At 35.7% G+C, this 21589-nt stretch overlaps 1 protein-coding gene across 8 annotated transcripts in view; it reads left to right on the forward strand.

Annotated features, from left to right (window-relative positions):
* The window catches only part of TNRC6A (trinucleotide repeat containing adaptor 6A), a 97511-nt gene that overhangs the window by 35165 nt on the left and 40757 nt on the right, over positions 1–21589 (forward strand). For 5 of the 8 annotated variants that reach the window (XR_008427067.2, XM_053926202.2, XM_053926186.2 and 2 more), the window contains exon 5: positions 18253–18648. The exons of the other annotated variants lie outside the window; for them this stretch is intronic. Coding sequence is in view for 4 of the 5 variants with exons in the window: in XM_053926202.2 (XP_053782177.1) it covers positions 18253–18648 (396 nt within the window). In the remaining variant the exon portion in view is untranslated. The remainder of the gene's footprint in view (positions 1–18252; positions 18649–21589) is intronic. 8 annotated transcript variants of the gene reach the window in all.

Genomic DNA, 21589 nt, shown 5'->3' on the forward strand with positions numbered 1-21589 from the left:
CTTAGGCTGGTTAGAGAGTGGAGAGCCAGCAAAGGTTTCTGCATTTAGAGGTCACAGTTATAACCTGTGTTTTAGGAACATTTCTTTGTCAGTAATTTCCAGTGTCACCAATAGAAGCAGTACCAGAGAGAGTAGAGAAGGAGTAGAGAGGGTGATTAAGATTTGAGCTGTGTATACAGAAGTCACTTCAAAATGGGTTTTGTTGTTTTGCCAGCTCTTTTAACTCACTTCATCCTTCCTTTGGTGGCAGCTCTTTTCGTAATTGGTCATGTAAAGGTAGAAGATGGATGACAGATTTGTGAGACATAATCAAGAACTGGAGAGATTAGAAGGATTGAAGGTCATAAATATATGCATTTGAACTTGAATGTCTAAGAATGTCATTGCAAGGATGTGGAATGATGTCTGGAAGAACATTGTCACATTAATTTAGTAGGAATGTGAGCAAATTTTCTTAAAACTCTACTTTACTCATACCACTCCCCCATATAAGAATGTGAAGTTGTCCCTTGCTTTATGCTTCAAGACCAGATTCCTCTGGTTGGCTCCCATGGTCTAACCAACCTTTTTTCCAGTAGTCCCTTATACTTTTCAGAGAGATTTCTCTCTTTCTGTTTCTGTTTCTGTTTCTGGTTTTTTGTTTGTTTTTGTTTTTTTTTCAATTCAACTTCTCAGCCAAGAATGCCTTCCAGCATTTCTAACCCTCTCAGAGTTTATCTTCTAATGGATCACCCCAACTGCCTTTGAACCCACCTCTTTGATTTCTTCAGATGTAATGATATGTCTTAATTTGGGGTACTTGATTATATTCTGTTACAGAGTTTTGACTGAGTATCCCATGGATATTTGTTTCTCCAACACAGCCTTTGAGTACCTGTTGCTTACTCCTTTCCACAAATGTCATCCTTTAAGATCCATACATCAAATATGGACAGATTTGAATCTTCTGAGAATGTTAAGCTGAGTATACAAAAGTCGCTTCAAAATGTGTTATGTTGTTCTGCCAGCACTTTTACTCACTTCATCCTTACTTTGGTGGCAGCTCTATTCATAATTGGTCATGTTTCTTCCAATTCATGAAAGCATATTGCTTATCTTTGTGCTTTGTGTAATATCTGTGTGGTACTTGTGGTTTGGGTTAACAGGAATTAGAGATTACTAACTGGTGGCTCGTGGGACAAGTTTAGCCCACAGTTGATTATGTTTACTAAACTTTGTATTTCAGAATACTTAATGATTTACAAAAAAGTTAAAAAGATACTACAGAGAGTTTCCTATATATACTTCACCCAGTTTTTCTATTACTAGCATCTTACATTTCTGTGGTACATTTGTCAAAACTAAGAAGCCAACAATGATACTAACTGAACTCCAGACTTCATTTAGATTTCACCATCTCTTCCATGAACATCTTTCTGTTTTAGGATCCACTGCAAGATACATGATGCACTTAGTAGTCATATCTCCCCAGTCTCCTCTGGTCTCTACATGGTATTTTTATTATTATTATCCTTTACATTTTTGATTGTCAGCATTTAAAAATCAAGAGAACCCATCTAATCCTAAATTGCAGTTTCTCTTGCAGTTTGTACTGTTAACTCTTTTTTGTCTTTCCATATTAGAGAATGAATATATATATATATATATATATATAAAACCCAAGTTTAGTCACATGTGGCTATCGAGTCCTTGAAATGTGGCTAAATAGCAGAATTTTAATTTTATTGGACCGCATAGCTCTTAGAGCCTTCTTGATTGTTGAGAGTCAAGATTTTAGTGCTCAAAGTGAGCATAATTACTTAGGCTGCAGCACCCCTGTGGAATTCTGTGTTAATGAGCTGGTTCTAAGGCAGCTGCTATTTCTGGTTAAGTAACACCAACTAATGTTGCTACCTCTCAGTGTTACAACTGTTTAAATGAAAGCTTGCGTTTTTGTAAAGTATCATAAATTAAATTCTTAATCTCTTATGTGCAGATGATTAGATGTTTATTTCTTGGTTCGATGGATGCATGATTCACCTAATAAAAACATGGTGTAGTATAATGAGTGGCAGTGAAATTTTTGAAAGTTTTATTCTTACCTGGTGACTTGAACTTTGAAAAACTGTAAAGAACATGAATATTATGTTTGAATATTTGAAATATTTTTTTCAAATATGTGTTTCCTTGAAACAGCAATGGAGTGAAGTACTGAAAAATATACCATGAGGTTTAGGAATAGGTGGATAAATTTTAAGATACCCTATTGCTTATATAATGTAAAGGCAGGGAAGGAATTAATGTCCCCTCTTCAGAATGTCCTTGGAAACTTGGTTAAGAATAAAGGTTGTTTTTTGAAAACAGCTTTTTAGCTCTGACCCTGGCTTATTTTGGAAGCATGCTAATTGTACATTCCTTGCAAAAGAATATGCATTGATCATTTTTGACAGGTAATATTTATTTTTCTGTCTGTCTGTCTTTGTATCTATCTATCATTCCATTACTTTTCTTCAGGTGACTTCATAAGCAAGCTGTATTCCAGAGACTAGCAAACCCCAGAGCTCCTGACGGGGAGAGGAGCCAGAGATGGAAGCAGGAATAAAGGAAAACAAAGATTTTTTTGTTTTCTGGTGGTTACATGGGAAAATATAGTTTATTACTGCTGTTCTTGTTCTGGATTAAAACTCATGAAAATTGAATCAACATTTAAAACACTTTTTGTTTCTGTCACAGTTGGAAACCATTATTCTTTTTTTTATCAAACACAGTTTCATTGCTTAAATCCATTGATCTAGGGGGTGATCAAAATACTAAAGAACTATTAAATCAGCTCCATGTTAAATCATATTAGAGACATACTGACAGCTAACTGTATACTTACTGTGTGCCTTGCACTATGCTTTATATACTCCATTTAGTCAAGGAAAATATTCTAAATATTTAATTACTAATAACAGATGGATACACAGTGATCCCGAACAACTACTGGAGCAGCATCCTAAAAGCTTAATGTCCTTAGAGTAACCCTTTTTATTGAATTTGGGGAAATGTTTGGGACCCAGGGGAAGGACCATGACAACAGGCTGGGAATTCTTGAGATGTTATGCAGTTGATACTCGAAAACTCATGTGCAGCTAGGGCTTTATCAGTGTTTACTAGAACAATATAAGTCTGCATTTAATCCCTTCAGCAGCCCCCTGGAAATAGATAGTATCATCATTTATTGGTAAAATCAAGGCAAAGAAAAAGTTAAGTCACTAACTCGACTGGGCTCTACTGTTTTCTTCATCTTTGAAAACAACCCTGTAGTTTTACGAAAGGTGAAATAGGGAGGTTATGCTATTGCCCATGCTTTATAATATTCACGGAATGAAATAAATAATGTGTTTTTTTAAAACAGTTCAGAAAGATCTTAGATTTTATAGTATTTCCCTTCTGATTAAGCACAGATAAATAAAACTGTGTCACGAGCATAATTTCATGAACCAGGGAGGATTTGACAACTTTGCCATGTGTGAAGTGGTTGGCTTTTCAGGAACCATGAGAGAAAGCTTTTAAATTGTTTCTTCTATCTTTGAATATTCATGAAAAAGAATTGAAGTTTTGAGGACCAAGCAAAAAGCTGATTCTAAAAGCTTTCTCCATGCTTCAGACCCCTCCTCTAAAAATTGATACCATATAGAGCAAAACACCTGACTGTTAAGTGTGAAATCCTTGCTCAAACTCTTCAAGGAAGATGTAAAGAGACTGTTGACGAAAAAAATCACATAGCCTCAGTTTCATGCATTCTTCAGAAGGGTGGGAAAACACCTTGTGCCTTGGCCAGTGTGGCACAGTTGGTTGGAGTGTCAACCTGAATCGGAAGGGTTGAGGGTTTGATTCCTGGTCAGGGCACATGTCTGGGTTGTGGGTTCATTCCCTAGCCCTAGTACAGAAGTGTGTATGATTGCTGGTCCAGGTGCATATGGGGGGCAACCAGTCCGTACCTCTCTGTTGGTTGCATTAATGTTTCTCTCCCTTCCTCCCTGAAAGCAATGAAAAAGTACCTTCTGGTGATGATTTAAAAAAAAAAAATAGAAAACACCCTCTAATGGGCTTGGGCAATAGTCCCTTTCTAGATGTTTATTGACTGATAAATTTGATAAAAGTTATAGGACACAGTGTAACTCTGGGAATACTACTGAGATGACTCCATTGGAGTTCAAGGAAGAAAAGTGTTTAATTTGCCCCCCTCTTATTAATAAAAAAATGTGCTTCTTTACTTAATAGTCACTCAGTATCAGCTGTGTTTTATAATTTCATGAGGTCATCTTGGGAAACAAAGAAAAATGAAAAATAATTGTGTAGTGATACATTATCCTGAACTTAGGATCCAGAAAGTACCATTGTTTTCTTCATTCAACATTTATGAAGTATTGTGTGCCCTTGTCCCTACTGCCCTTCCCTTCTCACCTTTGTTTTAGTTTAGTAAATGTAAATATATGTACCTGTGGATCTCAGCTTATCACTCCATTTTCTCCACATAGTCTTAAGTTTCTTAATCACAAAGCATGTCATAGTAAGGAAATTCAGGAACTTGGGTGGCTTGACAAAGGATTACTGTCCTACATAGATTTTCAGAAATAATCAAGGCCCAGGTTGGTTGTGACTTTCAATGCATTGCCTAACCTTATTCACGTAATGACACATGTAGAAATGGTGTTTGTGAGACTGTTAGGGTATGAGAAATAGTTTTAAACTATTGTTTAAAACCTGATCTAAGGATCAAAGATCTCAAAGTTGTTGGAGGCTTGTGGGATCATCCTGGGTCTGTGTCCTGATCCCTGAGAATCTACCTTGGCCACAGTAGGTCTTCAGTTTCAAAGAAAACAAGTCTGGAGTCTTCTAGTTTAAATACTGGAGTACAAAACAGGATGAAATAGCAATAATAGCTTTATCAGTTATAGCTAGGTAAGAGAAAGCTCAAGACTAGGAAAAACACTTATATATGTTATAGTTTGTACTTTCATTCGTTTAGTTCTAACAAGAATAGTAGTTGTGCCTCAGAATGCATCCTGAGAGCTGTCAGTGCTGTATCCTTAGCAAAAATGTGCCTGTTAAAACAGTACAGTCGTCCCCCTTATCTGTGAGGTGTGGGATAGGGAGGTTTTTTCCAATACCCCCAGTGGATGCCTGAAACCACAAATAGTGCTGAACCCTGTATACAAGGTCTGTCGAGAAAGTATCTAGCCATGCAGTATAAAAAATAGAAGCATCTGTTAAAGAAGATACAAGAAACATTGTACATAGGACAGTGGTACCTTAGTCCCCTTCAAAGTAGCCACCTTGGGACCTCACACATTTCTCCCAATCGCCATCAGCTGCCCCATTGTATTTTCCTGAATCTCATTGGTGGTCTGAAATCTCTTCCCTTCTTTCAAAGGTAATTTTAGTTTTGGGAAAAACCAGAGGTCTCAGGGCACCAAATCTGGGCTGTAGGAGGGCTGAATCACCTGGGGGATTTGATGTTTCTCCAAAAAAGTCTGCCTGAGACGCGATTCATGAGCAGGCACATTATCCTGACAAAGCTTCCAATCACCAGTTGCCCATAGCTGCAGCCTTCTGAATCATCAAAATAGTTTCCATAAAGGAATGTCCAAGCTTAATGCAAAATTTGATGCACATTTGTTGCTCTATTTGCTCCATCATTTTGAATGCTATGGCCACACAGTACATATGCTCACTCAATGGTGTCTACCACCCCCACTGAGTAGTACAGTGAAGTTGTCATTATTCACACAGGCACATTGCAGTTCACTCTTATTTGGCTGCCAGGTTACATTGATATCGTGCAAACTGTTCTCATTATGTTAACAATGCCTGGACTTTTTCTGGACAGACCTCATACACTATGTTTGTTCCTATACCTACGTACCTATGATAAAGTTTAATTTATAAATTATATATATTGTTGTTAATCTCTTAGGTATAGTAAGAGATTAACAACAACAATAAACTAGAACTGTTGTAACAGTATACTGTAATAAAAGTAAGGTGAAATATGGTTTCCCTCAAAGTATCTTATTTCACTGTACTCATGCTTGTATTGTTATTAGATGATACAATACATGCATGATGAGAGGTGAGGTACTCAGAACGGCATGCAATTTAAAATTTACCAATATGTTTGAATTTCCCATTTAATATTATTAGGACCCTGGTTGATTGTAGGTAACTAAACCACGGAAAGCAAAACTGCAGAGATAAGATGGAGGGGAGAAGGGGATTACTGTACTTAAAGGCAGCATTTGGCCAGAAGCAAAAAAAACATTGAATTATCTACTAAAGATAATCCTGGAATTTTAGCACAAACTCAGCATAGTAGTTAAAAGTCCAGGCTTCTGTGTCAGATAGACTTGAATTTGAATATTGTCTTTGTAGTTCTTATTTCTATACCTTGGGTAAGTTCCTTAACCTCTTAGCCTCACTTTGACTTTGTTAAAAGGAGATAATCTGGCTATTATGGGAATGAAATAACACAGAACATAAATCACAGGACCCAGAGGGTAGTAGATGCTAAGTATGTGATAGATCTAATCTCATAGATACTAAGTGACTGAGCCATATAATTAGTCATTCCCCATTGGAGAGTTTAATTTGCTGTTATAAGTAAGATGAAACAATTTATTCTAGAAGGAACATTGGGTTGATGATCAGATTTGGTGTTAGATTTCAGCTCTGCCGTTTACTAGATGTTTGATCATGGGTAGTCTTCTTCTGAGCCTTAGCTGCCCCATCTATAAAATGGAAGTAATATTTCAAATTTATGAAATTATGATGAGGATAAAGAGATATTAGTTATATTGTCTGACATTGAGCTGATACTTGGTACATTTTAATTTCTACCACTGTGATTCGCAATATCCTAACAATACTTGAAACAACATACTAGCAGTTTTCCCAGTTATTTCAGAGTTTCTCCTCACCCAGGCAATGATTTGCCTTTTCCTCTCATTAAAGCAGAACCCATTCTAGCATGGGTGAATCACACTGCAGTGTCTCTGTCATAGTGCGAGGAGTATGTCTTAAAACACAAGAATAGGATATATCATCTTTATGATTTTAGTAGGCCAAAAGTGGTATCCTATTGCTTTGATTTATATCTGTTTGTTTATTGGTAAAATGGAATGTTGTATGTTTAATGATTTGTACTTTTTTCCTTTTTTGAATTACCCATTCTTGTTCTTCACCCATTTATGCCTTGGGCCTAGAATTTTTGTTAGTAGTTATTATGAGTTTCTTGTGTAAGGAGCTCATTAGCATTCCATCTGATGTATTTGGTGCAAATATTGTCAACACTATGGTCTATATTATATGCTTGAAGTTGTTCTGAGGATGAGATATCAGGTAGAAATATCTAACTTTTTCCCAGTACGAGACACCATAAGGAATACCTACACAGAAGATGCAAAAATATGTTCAGAAGAAGTAAAGCAGAATTAAATGCTATAGTCTTAGCTTGAACTCCAGTCCTGAACTCTAGTGACTCTGTTGAATGCTTCCCTGTGTTAGGCTTAGCAACCTTAACCAAAACAGTCCCTCATTTCCTTTAGTTAGGGAAAACAACTGGGCAGTGGAAGGGAGAGAATGCATCCCTTTAACTTGTTCCAAAGAACAAATATTTTTCAATTTGCCTTTTACTTTGAAATAACCACACATACTGCCCTTGAAAAAAATAAAATATACTGCATAATTTTATTTGGGCAAACTTAATTTTTTTGACTCTTACGCTGAAAAAACCCTGCCATTTTCCAGATTTAGAAGAAATTTTGCCTGCTTTCTAAAACTTAAAAATCTAAGCATCTTATAGTATTAACTATTTAATTTAGCTAAACTTTATTTTTAAATATTTGGGACTTTTTCTATTAAAAAATAACCATCTGTATTTATTCAATAATTGGTATCTTTAGTGATTTATGACGGTTCCTTTATTGGGTAACTTTTGTGACCCTTCCTAAAACTTTTTTTTTTTTTTTAAATTTTTAAACGTTTGGGGCTTTTTTTTTTTGTCCTGTTACAAACTTGTAGTTGATGGCTAGGTCTTATTAGAAGCTGTCTACATGATATTACAGAATCTACTAGAAGAGTTTTCCAAATTTACTCAAGACATGAGAACCACATGATGCACTTGTTTTAAAAAAATACAGATTCTGATTTATTAAATCTATGAGGCTATAGAATCTATTTTGTTAATAAGTACCCCATAGCAGCTCTGATTAAATAAATTTGGGGATCATTTCTAGAATTGTAAGTTATGAAACAGAGACTTAAGGGCAGTCTTAACTTTTTTTCTTTTAAAGCATGTGCTTCTGCCTGAAAACTCTTTTCATTATCCCACATTTCTGAATCTCACATTTTTGGACAAGATTTGAGGGGTAGGTTAACTATATTGTGAATATTATGCGGTATCCTCCAGCTCTTAAATTAAAGAAGTTCTGTACTTTAGAACAGATATTCCTCACTTAGATATTTTGCTAAAGAGCAGAATTTGTTAATTGGTTTCATCCTGAATTTCATTAATGAAGCTCAGGGAAATAACTCACCCAATGATGTAAAACTGGAGGTTTATAGTGAGACAAATTGGGTGTTTCTCTGTGTTGGGTATTTCAGGTAAAGATGTTTGGGTAGGGGAGAGAGCATTTCTCCAGGATTTGTGAAGTGAATTAAAATTAAATAAATTCAACTTAATACTTATTTTAAATTTGACTCCTAATTTTGAACTGATTATTTGTGATATCTTGCTGTTTGGTGTTTTTCCGTATTTAGGAACTTTTAACAGAAATGTTAAGATTTGCTTGTACATGTATAAAATAGAAAGACAGTCATTTCTCAGTATAGTCAGGGGTTGGTTCCAGGACCCTCTCAGATACTAAAGTTCACAGATGCTCAAGTCTCTTAGATAAAATGGTACAGTGTGTGCATATAATCTACATGCATCCTTCCCTATACTTTATTTTTTTATTTTTTCACATAAAAGTTTTTAGTTTATTAACCCTTTCATGAAAGTACACAACCATGACAGATAAAGTCACTGAAGAATCTTTACTCCTTTTTGTCAGCACCAGCATGGACCTTTCTAGTCCCTCTGACTTTCTTCATTGTGTTCTCACATTTCTTTCACTGTTTTCCTAAGGTGTTTTTCTTCTAATATTGGCCATGTTTTGGTTCTTCTTTGTATCATCCGAGGAATCACAGCTCATCCCAAAAGCCAGTTGTCTGGCCACCTCAAAATGGGTTTTGATTCCAAATAGAAAGATGACATCTGGTGTGATCTTGAACATTTTGCAAGTTTTCCCCAAATTTCTTGGTACAGCCTACCTGTGAAGGATGTTAGTGACTATTTGGTTCAGTGGAAGTAGTTGGTTGGTCATGAACTTGCTGGTCTGGATGGTGAATGTATTGTTTATAATGGCAACCAATCTTCGAGTAGCCAGGAAGGAAAAGAGCCCTCCTGTAGACTTTAAATCATGTCTGGATAACTTGTAATACCTAAAACAGTGTAAGTGCTGTGTAAATAGTTGTTTTACTCCGTTGTTTAGGGAATAGTGACAAGAAAAAAAGTTCAGTACAGACTCAGCTATCATAGGCCTAATTGTTAATGTTGCTAACACATCAGCAACATAATTTGTTTGACTCCGTGGGTGTGGAACCCAAGGATATGGAAGGTTGACTTTACAGTTTCTTATATTTACTATTGGTTTTTAAGTCTTATTTTTTAAGTTTTCAAACAGACGTTTCATTCAACCTACTTCCTAAGGATTAGCAGAAATTAATGGATTGGCAAGCATTTCAGTATTTTTCAGGTTGACTAGTGGCACTTAAAACTGCACCCATTTATCCACAACAAAAATTCTAGTGCTGCACCTGTATGGATCAACTTGAAAGCCAGACTTTCCCCTCTGTGCCCTTCAGCATTCCAGAAATCACTGAAGTTAGTGCAGGACAGGGAATGAATAGTATACAGGGGAGGTACAATATATTACAAACCAGCCAGTATGCTATTGATGAGTAAGGAGAGAATTTTTATAGTAGTATACTGTTTGGCCCTTTTTAAAATAAATTTTACTTACAAGCTAATTTTAATTGAATAGAACTGCTTTTTACATTGTGTTCAACAAGCTGGCTTCCTTCTGCTCCCGCCTGCCTTAAAATATAAGGAGATAAAACTCAAGTTATTAGGCCTCAAATACAGGCAAGTTGGCAAGCAGTACTTCATAGCAATAAAATGGCACTGCCTTTTCTCCATTTTCTAATGAAAGCCACAGAGTGGGGAAGCAACCAAAGTTGGAAATGCCTTTCTTTGGAATTTCTTGGCATAGAGAATTTTCTAATGTATTTTAAAGTTTTCATCAGGTTTGAAAATCTGTGTCCCAATGTGATAATGCTGCTGCTACTCCTCAGGAAAGCTGGAAAAATTGACCTCACCCATACGTGTTTGCTCCTCTTCTGATCCTGAGGTAGATTCTTTAAAGGAAATACTATGGAAAGCTGCCTAATTTTAATGCAGTAGCTAAAATAATTGATTTGAAAGTTTAGGTTTAAAGAGGTTATAAGGACATTTTAGAAATATCAACACTAGACAAGAAAGAAATACTGTATGTGGTATTGCCTGAATAACAGTTAAAATTTACACTAGTTTGTTACACGTTAACTTTTCTTCCAATTTATTTTTTTGGTGGCTCTTAAGATTGTAAAATAATTCCCAATAATAAAGATTCTAAGGACTATTTATAGATGACACTTGTTTTTAAAAACAGCAATTGAAAATTAATAAAGACTTTTTTAAACATTGAGTATTTGGTGTTTAACCAAATTATTTGACAGTGTAGAAATTTTGCCTTTTTCTTGTTGATTATGCCTAATCTCATTTGTTTGAGAAAGTGGGAAATTTTTTCTAACTAAAAATAAAAGATACTGAGGCAAATCTTATAATGTTGCTCTTCTGTGAGGATATTTCCTTACCTCCTTTAAGCTCTGCAAAAGACAAGTTAAATCACAGTATAGCAAGAAAAATACAAAAGAAAAAGATTTTACTGGATCTTTGTATATTTTATACTAGCTGAATGAAATTCCTGCAAAATATTTGTCTCATATTATAGACAGTACAGTGTTGTGGCTATTTAGGGTATCTTTCCACATTAATGAGCACGTTGACTGAACTTGTTTTCTCTTGACTCTGGCTTATTTTAGAGCAGAGATTTAATATTCAACATACACCCACCTACCATTATTGCCTTAATTACCCTTTCTACTTCTCCTAACGTCTTCCTCACTCTCATTTATTTGTTCTTGATTTTTCTGCTTCTTGAATGTCATTGCTCTACAATGTTTCATCCTCAATATCATTCTCTATTGTTCTTTGGATTCAGTCACCTCATATATTCTTACCTTTTTCATTCATCCAAAAGTTCTGCAGCATTTGCTATGCTTAGGATTGGAAATTTCTACAATAAAGGGGAGGAGAAATATGAAACCAGCACTTAGGAGCTAGAAGTGTATGCAGTTTAAGAGATGCACAAGAATTTTATGAGAGTTGAAGAATAATAAAATGGTTGTAATTAGCTGAATCTGGGAGGTGGGTGATTAGTTTTTCCTAGGAAGCTGGACAATACGATTTGCAAGAAAGGTATCAGGGCATTTTAGGCAAAAGGAATATTATGAAAAGAGCCTGATAACCTTTTAGAGAATTGCAGGTGTTTAGTGTGGAAGAGAAGGAAATGTAGTAATGAATGTAACAGGATATGAATCTGGAAAAGTGGTAGATAGCAGCCATGGACTGTAGATTAATTCTGAAGGCACTTTTAATGATTTCAATAACTTGGGGCTGAGAGATGGTAGATAATGGGGAAAGGTGAAAGTGTGTGTGGGAGGGTGGGAATCAAGCCTTGAGCCAGGGAGACCAGTTAGGTTTTTGCAAGGGTAAATTGTTTTGGAGATAGAAGTGTGCATTTGAATTATTCAAGGAGGTATCTACTGGACCTGTTGACTGACTAGATCTAGAGGTAGAGAGAGAATTGGAGGAAGATGTCTCTGCTTGAGTAACGAGTCTATATACCAAAATAAATAACTTCTCTCCTACCCCTCTGGCAATGTGGCATATTCTTGCCTTTATTTCTTTTCCTCTGTTCGTTACACAAACCTATTCTTTAGGTCTTGTCATTTCTTCTTGTTCTATAATGCTTATATCTGGTTGGCCAAAAAGTCCATTATGTTTTTTCTGTAAAATAAAAGACATGTTTCATTTTTACCAATAACTTTATTGATTTGGCTATTTTGAGTATGTCAGCTACCTCCTGCCATTGGCTTCTAGTGGGCAGAGATCAGGGGTGCTGCTTAACATCTTCCAATGCGTAAGACAGCCCCACAGCAAAGAATCGTTTGGCCATAATGTCAGTAGTTCCAAGAAAGTTCACAAACCACTTTTGACACATTCAATCAGTTGCAGCACCTTCTGCATACACTGCATAAATCTTTGTGTTTCAGTTACATTTTTACCTTTCTTGAAATAATAAAGCATAATATGCCAAAAATGTTGCATGTCTTCTTCCATCTCCAGTATGAAAATGGCTGCACAGAAATTCACTAATTTTGGTAAATTTATTTTAAATGCATGTTGTTATGACAGGTGTCACAATACAATCTAAGAAAATTGTTTTGAATGAAGTTAAAGACAACTAAGCACTATTAGAGCCATCGTAGAGGGAAAAATGTAACAGACTTTTTGGCCAACCCAGTAACTTCTTTTCTACCTGTATGCTGAATCCTAAACCCATACTTTTAGTTCACCTTTTTACTGAACTCTAGCACTGTCTATTCAATTGCATTCTACACATGATATCATATAGCATGGTTTTCAGTTTTGAGACCTCCTGAGAGGCTGCTTTAAACTTTCTGGAGATCTACGAGGTTAAAATTATTTTCATAATAGGAAAACTATTCTGTTCACTCTTATTCTTTCATCAGTATATAGTGGAGTTTTCTGGAGGCTTGTGATATATGGATATCACAATAAATTGGATGCAGAAGGAAATGTGAAACTCCACCTGCCTTTCGTTAAGCTGGATATTAAAGAGACTGAAAAAATATAGACCTGGCTTGGTGGGTCAGTTGGTTGAAGCATCATCCCATACGCCAAAAAGGTTGCAGGTTTGATTCCTAGTCAGGCAAGGCACATACCTCAATGGCAGGTTCAATCCCTCGTTGGAGTGTGTATGGAAGGCAACCAGTGTATCCCTCACATCAGTGTTTCTCTTTCCCTACCTTGCTCTCTAAAATCAATAAACATATCCTCAGGTGAGGATTAAAAAAGATTGCAAAATGTAAAACAGTGCAAGCTTCTCAGTAACTTTTTGTTTTAGGAAATAGTTATTTTTAATGCATTTATTTTAATATGTAAAGGGTTTATTTTTAAATGAAATAACAAATACTTTGAAGTTTCTGTTAAAATTTCTGGTATGGTAAATATCTATAGATGTAAGCCACATAAAAGATCTTTGGTGTTCTCAGTAACAACAAACCTAACATTAAAAACTAAACTCATTGTCTCTCATACTTTCCAAACTTAATTTTTGTTTTCTGTTTCATATCTTGGTAAATAGTACCACTGTCTGTCCAGATTCTAGGCCAGCAACTTGGGGGTCATGTTTATTTCCCCTTCTTTTCTTAACCTAGAGGCTAATAGTAATCACTAACATTTATTAAGTACTAACTGTGCTAGGTACCATTCTTAGGGCTTTATATCGATTATCTTGTTAAAACCTCACAGCAACCCTACATGGTATAAGTAATAATTATCCCCACCCCCAGTTCTATAGGTAAGGAAGCAGAGACACAGAGCAGTTTAAGTACCTTGCTCATGGTCATGCAACTAGTAAGTTACAGAGCAAAATTTGAATCCAGCCAGTCTTTTGACCTGTACTTTGTTCTGGAACAGTTTATGTAAGATTTATATTATGTATTTCTTAAGGATTTTATATTCACACTCTGTAAAGTCATGTGGCACTTCTTAGAGAGGTAAATCTTGGAGGACCTTTTCAGTGTCTTCTGCTGTTATTTTATTACAGGATCTTCTACTCCTATGAGCTCATTTTGGTAAATTATATTTTATAGAGCAGAAAAACTATAGCCTGAAGAAGGCCAAATTGAGCCCACTGCCTGTTTTTTCATACGAAGTTTTGTTGGAACACAAGTCATATCCATTCATTTACATGTCGTCTATAGCTGTTTTTTGTGCTACAACAGCAGGGTTCAGTAGTTGCAGCAGAGACTGTATGACCTGCAAAGCCCAAAATGTTTACTATTGGGCTCTTTACAAAAAAGATTTGCCCAGCCATGTTACAGAACGCTGTTCGGTGTAGCTGGGCTTTATTTTATTGACATAGATTGTACATTGTATTTTCTTGTCTTTCCAGAATCTCTACATTTGAAATTGTCGTTTTTAAATTCCTAGTGCTATTTCTATTTTTTTCCCCTCCTTGCCCCCCACCCCGCCCCATTGTTTGGGAACACTAAAATTTTGTCTGATTTATTGGTAACAGTGTCAGTGTTCCATCTTATGGTGCTTCTTAAAAATACAGTAGTAAGAAGAAAGAATGTATGGGTTGTATTGATCATTGAAACTACCTATTCCTGATTGGTGATTTTATAAATTTCTCCATTTCTTCCATGCTAATTAATCTGTGTGTTTTTCCTCCCTGTTCTGGAATCAGTGTTAAATAATTCCCGCCTCTGGCTTTTCAAATAATTTATAGAGTTGAGCCTGAAGAAATATTTTAATTTTAGAAAATTACCTCTTTTTTCCATTTTAAATTTTTAAAAATTAGGTTAACTAGTAGTTTGTTATTTTTTCATAGAACTATGCCTTGGATTTATTGATTCACTTTTAAAGTCATTGATTTCTACTTTTATCTTTATTAATTCCTTCTTCCTGCTTCCTGGGTTTGTTTTTAACTTGAGTTGGATGCATTATATTCAGTCTTGTTACCTGAAAATAATTAAGACTATGAATTTTTCTCTTAGCCATATCTTAAAATTTATTATGTATATTGTTTTGACTATTATTTTCTTGATAACCCTGATGTTTTGGTATATACTCAACTCAAAATTTAAAGCAATTTTACTTGCTAGTTTTGTTGTTTCTAATGTGATTGGATTGTGATCAGAAATATTTGTATTTCTACTTTCTGCAATTGGTTGGTGCTTTCTTTAGAGAGACTATATATTTTTTATGACCATTTCATGGGTACTTGTTAAAAAGGTGTTATATTTGTTATCAGAGTATATTGTTTGCTTTTTTTCAGTTTTTCTCTTTTGTTCTCCATTTGGTTTTACATGTTTTCAGTCTTACGATTTGGTAAAGAAAGGTTCTTAGCTGTTTATCTTTTTAATTGGTTTCTTTTATAAATATGAATATATCTTACCTTTATAAAACTTTTCTCCTTGTTTTTAAAATCCATTGCTTGCTTTAAATTTTATTAGCATTTCTTACTGGTATCTGTCTCTATATTTACCCCCCCAATTTTCCTGTATTGTTTTGTTTCAGGAACAATTTTTGCAAAGTATAGTCCTTAAGTTTGATTTCTCTTTTACTAACCCAGTTTAAGAGCTTTTATAAACAAGTGAATTTCATTGATGAACATTTATTGTGCTTACAGATGTCTTGAGACTTATGTTCAACATCTCATCTTGTGTCACATATTAACCACAATTTTGGAATAATTTTTATTGCGTTTTCTGTATCTGTTGAATGGATCAAGTTTTCATATTTTTATTTTTTTCTTCTTCCAATGGTTTGGGCATTTATTGATATAATTAACCTAAATTAAGTACATTGCAGAACAGCCAGTATTATATAGTATTTATTTATATTTGTTAGTCAGCAACTCAACTCCACTGTCGCCCTCCACCTACATGCACTGTTAGCTTCTTTACTCTCTGCTACTACATCCCATGTTTACACCTGAGTTTTTAGTTCAGATTAATAATTGCATTATCTTAATGTTTTTCTTACTGATTTTAGCGAAGTTTTCAGGCTTCAGAAGTAAGTACCTGTCTCAGCCTTATTTTCCTTGTGGCACTTTCCTGATAAGAACAGCAGTTGTTTGAAGTAAGAGTGGGTTGCTGGGTGGCATGTAAATCCTGCTTTTGAATTTCTAGTCACTTTTGATGTAGTGTTAGCGTTCTCATACATGTCTTCATGTAGGTCATTCAGTGTTTCATGTAGGTTATCTTCTGATTCCTTGAATGCATTAAAGAACATTTTTCTGTTGCTGTCTCACACAAATAACATCTTGTGTGGGAATTAAATTGCTGTCACCATCATTTTCTTTTAATAAAGTAGCAGAGAAGCCTGTTCTTCAGCAGCAGGCAGCTGTACCACTTTAAAGTATATTCAAGTGCCAGGTATCATGCTGAGCTTCAGTACTAAGCATGTAAAAGCTGAGTTAAAGTTTTTGTTTTCCTTGTAATTTTATAATTACAAGTACATTTTAGGGTGTTTGTTTTGGTTTGGGGTGTTTTTTGGGGGGAAGTTTAGAGGTACTTTGGAAATATCTGATGCCCTATATTCCTTATGACAAAGGAGTATGCATTATTGCTGCATTCTGGGAGCATTAAATTGCCCAGAAGACAAAATTTTCATACATAATGGAATTAGACCTAGAATGTACTTGGCCCAAATGACTAATAAAAATGGCTTTTCAGTTGCCTGTAAAAAAGATGGAAAGGATTCTGAGAAATAGATAAAATATAAATTTCATTGTCATTTTTCCTGAACTACAATTTGCTTGTGTTACTTTAGAAAAATCAAAGTTATAATTAAAAATTAAGAGGCCCAAATCATATGTTAAAGATGATTATATTAGTGATATAATCTAAATCCATCAGTTCAGAGAAAGGAAATACTAGTGGGGCTAGACTGTTTAATGAGAGGAGGCTGTAGAACTGAGGGTGTGTAAGTGGAAATTGTGTGACTATTGGAAATCACACAGGTGACCAACACTTTGTCACAGTATCATATACATTGTAAGCATTTAATAAACACTTTTTTTTTATTTGGGCCACAGTAATAGCTTCTGTTTACTGAGTGTTTACATTATGCTGAGTACTAGAGCAAGACTGTACTGTATAGACAAGGAAAAAGTAACAATGGCATCTGTGAAGATAAGTCAAAATCTCTTAGAAACATTAACATGCTATTGAAGTTTAAGGTGGTATTGTGCCACTCATTTAAAAAATAGCCACTATTTATGTAGGATTGTGTTTGGTGCTCTGTGAACATTGGCCTGTTTTACCTTAGGACAGCTCTGTGCAGTGTTACCCCATTTCACAGAGGAGACTACAGGCTCAGTTAAATTTATACAACTTGCCCAAAGACACAAAGCTTAGGAAAGGCAAACCTGGGCTGGAAACCTGGGTCTACCTGGTACCAGAAATTCAGATAACCCTGCTTGCCTCTCTCTAGTTTTAGAGATTGGGTATATCTTAATTGATTTAAGGCATTTCTATCAGTTTATTTACTTATTTAATCTCTTCTAGGAGTTCAAAACATTCACTCACTGTCTGTAGTTTCTGGTTGTTTATACAATAGACAAGTGGCTGTTTCTGAGATTTATTTCTCCAATTTTGATTAGTCTCATCAATTTCATTTTGTTATCTTTGTATTTATTTCCCTGTTCTCAGGTTATTTGATGCAGATTTTACATTTTAACAACAAAATATTGTTAACTTTGCCTTTTTGTAAGGAAACTGACAGATCATTTTCTATCCTTGTTCTTGTGTTGTCTTTCAAAGATGAAAAATAGAAACCAAATACATTTAAAATGAGGCAGGTTAAGAACAGTTACCAGGGAATTGAGGATTATTTTAGGATTACCGAAACTTGATTTGCCACATTTGTTCTTTAGTTACTGTGATTCCCATAGTTGTATAATCAGTGCTTGTTCTCTGATAAGGGAATAATTGGGATAGGGATGGTGAACATGATTTGTCGCGGGAGCCCAGGTGTGCTGGTGGTCTCCATGACCTCACTGGATAGGAAGTTACTAGAAGGCAAATTCATTCTTGGCAGTGGTCTCTCCTAGGAAAATGGGAGCCTATAAATAAGGGTGTCCCCATATACTTAAAGTACTCTTCCTTTAGGATTGTTTTTCTTAGTGCCTTTTTACTTGATAGCTAACTATGGAGGTACACTTTACTGGCTAATCTTTTCCACCCCTTTTCTTTTGTTGGGATCAGTGCCAGAACAGATAAAGCCCAGTGTAAGCCAGCCTCAGCCTGCCAACTCTAATAACGGCACTTCCACAGCAACCAGCACTAATAATAATGCCAAGCGAGCCACAGCCAACAGTCAGCAGCAGCCGCAGCCGCCACAGCAGCAGCCACAGCAGCCACAGCTACAGCAGCCGCAGCCGCAGCCACCACAGGCCTTGCCTCGGTATCCTCGTGAAGTACCACCACGGTTTCGCCACCAGGAACATAAACAGCTTCTAAAGAGGGGTCAGCATTTTCCTGTCATAGCAGCAAACCTGGGATCTGCTGTTAAAGTGTTAAGCAGCCAGTCAGAAAGCAGTGCTTTAACAAATCAACAGCCACAAAATAACGGAGAGGTGCAGAACAGCAAAAACCAGTCAGGTGAGAGAAGGCATTTCTTACAAGACTTGAGCTGTCATCACTAGTGGTGTAGCAGGTTTATAAGTCCATGGCTTTGGGTGATGTATGTGTATTCATTAGTATCTGGATTGAAAAATAAGACTCTGTGTAGGGAGTTTTGAATAGGGAGTCTCGAAACATTGCCTGTAAGGTCACTGCCCATCCTACATTTAAAATGATTATTTTAATCACTCTCTCTCCAGGTTCTACCTATTTTAATAAGCAGCTTATAGCTAAAATTTAGCAACTCTGTGGGGTGTAAGCTGTTCTTGTCTCTACATTTCAGTAGAGGAAACTGAGGCACCAAGACATGAAATAAAAATAACTTGCACAGATCACTCAATTACCCTGTGCCATAAAAAGATTACTACTCATGAAAATTATATTCAAACAGCATATACATTCAGTTGTTGTCTCAGAATGGCTTTTCTCAGCTCAGTAATGATTGTGAGGCAGAAAGTCCCATCTAGTATGTGATTACAATTTTCTCGAAGTCCAGTGTGTTTTGACATGTTCTGATAGGTTCTGATGGTTGGTTGGTTGTCCATTCTTTCAGCAAAGTATTGGGTTGGCCAAAAAGTCCATTATATTTTTTCTGTAAAAGACACAAATTTCATTTTCAACAGTAACTTCATTGATTTGCATGTTTTGAGTATGTCCACTATCTCCCGCTGTTGGCTTCTAGTAGGTAGAGGCCAGGGGTGCTGCTAAACATCTTTTAGTGCATAAGACAGCCCCACAGCAAAGAATTTTTTTGTCCAAAATGTCAATAGTGCCAAGAAACTAAACAAACCACTTTAGACACATTAGATGAGTTCCTTCTCAAAACACTGCAGAAATCTTTTTGTGTGTTTCAGGTGTTTTTACTGTTCTTGAAATAAGAAAGCATGCCAAAAATACTGCATTTTCTTCCATCTTAAGTATTAAAATGTCTGCACAAAAATTCACCAGTTTTGATAAGTGTTTTTTTAAGTGCACACTGATATGACAGCTGTCATAATACAGTCTAACAGAATTGTTTCAAATGAAGTTAAAGACAAGTAAGCATAAGACTACTAGAGCCATCATATGGGAAAAACATAACAGACATTTTGGCCAACCCAATATTTTGAAGCTTTTATCACAAGCCAGATAGAGAATTGAGGAGAATTAAGGTTCCTTCACATGAAGACACTTGTATACTGGTAATGAATAAAGTCTCTGGAGCCAAATGGACCTAGTTTTTAAATCCTAGCTCCATGTGTCTGAGTCTAACCAAAGCAGCCCATTCTAACTCAGATAGAGTTAGAAAGCCCAGGTAGAGTTACTCACTTTCTACCTCTATGCTCTCTATATTAAGCAGGAGCTACTCTGTGCATTTTGTGGTATTTCATAGCTAGTAACTACCATAGCCTGGACTTAGAACAAAATCTGTTTGACTCCAGAGCTATTCTCCTAGCAACCATGCTGTGCTGTAGCAACATACTGGATGTGATAGGTAAAGAAGAAGGATAGAAATGTGCTTTTTCTAGCATAGGTAATTAGAGCAGCACGAATTATTATTAGAAAGGATAAAAACTTGAATTATCATCCTGATTTAATACCCCCTCCCCTCCAGGCACGTATCACTAAGTGAGCTTGGTCGAATCGCTAAATTCACCTGAGCCTCTTTCCTAATCTGTAAAGTGTGGACAGTAGTACCCAACCTATATGGTTGATTTGAGGATTAAATTAATGTGACATGTTAAAGCAGATAGCTTAGTGCTGAACAATTTGGCACTAAATGATTTCCTGAAAGTTGTACAGAGAACCTCCACTTTTCAGGAATAAGAGTCTCCTTTAGACATAATCCATCTAATGCCAAACAACTAATAATGTGGTTTGAAGTTCAAAGTTCATCTAGGAAGTCTGATTGGAAACATTGAATACAGCATAATATACAGTTAAACCCTTAAGAGAGGTTATGATACAACAAATGCTTGAGTACCTACTGCAGGCTAAGCAATGGAGGTATTGTAATTAAACAGGGAAATGGGTGGCAAATTTAGAAATGATACATGTTGAATATGCTTTTCAACTTGGGAAATGAAAGACCAAAGCCATTTTTGAAACAGAAACAACAGGAGTATAATAGTCTTGTTTCTCAAAATTGAATACGGGTCCAAAAATCCATAAGTGTTATAGGTGTACAGTCAGATGACAAGAAGGCCTAAGATGTGGGCATAGAAATAAGTCTTCAAAAAAGTCTGAGAAGGAAAAAATATTCCACCTGTTCTAAAAGGACATTACAAAGGAGAACTGCATTACTGTGGAGGGTAAGGTAGAAGTCAGGAGAGTGTAGCAGTCTGAAGTCTGTAATTAAGTCCTGAAATAACTATAGTATAGATGCTGAAGGAAAGTACTCTGCAGAAGAACCGGATTTGTTCTTTTGTCTTTTTTTTTAAACACATACGAATTTTCACCTACCAGCCTATGTTGCATATTTACATTAAAATTTCTTTGTAGATGCTACTAGGAATGATAATAGAAACTTTAGCCACAGAATAACCACTGGGTGTCTGTGAATCAGGGAAGACGACTTTTTTTTTTTAATTTATTTTTTAAAAAATTATTTTATTGTTGTTCAATTAAGGGAAGACTTGTTAAACAGTTCATCTCTTTCTCAGCTCCTGAAAGGTTAATGTAACAATATGGTGATTAACCCTTATGGGGTGCTTACTATGACCCACTTACTGTATTAATGCATTTAATCCTCATTTTGCAGATTAGAGAAATTACCTTCACCTCACAGATTAAGAGATTAGCCTGGTGGACACTGAGGAGCAGGGTTGTACACAGCATCAACAGCATGAGCAATAACCCAGAAACACAGAACTCTGTGTTGTGAACTACATGCAGTTCAAACTGTGGGGATGGATCTGTTTTTATTTTTCTCTATTTGTAT

Source organism: Desmodus rotundus, chromosome 1, assembly GCF_022682495.2.
Source record: "Desmodus rotundus isolate HL8 chromosome 1, HLdesRot8A.1, whole genome shotgun sequence".
NCBI lineage: Eukaryota > Metazoa > Chordata > Mammalia > Chiroptera > Phyllostomidae > Desmodus > Desmodus rotundus.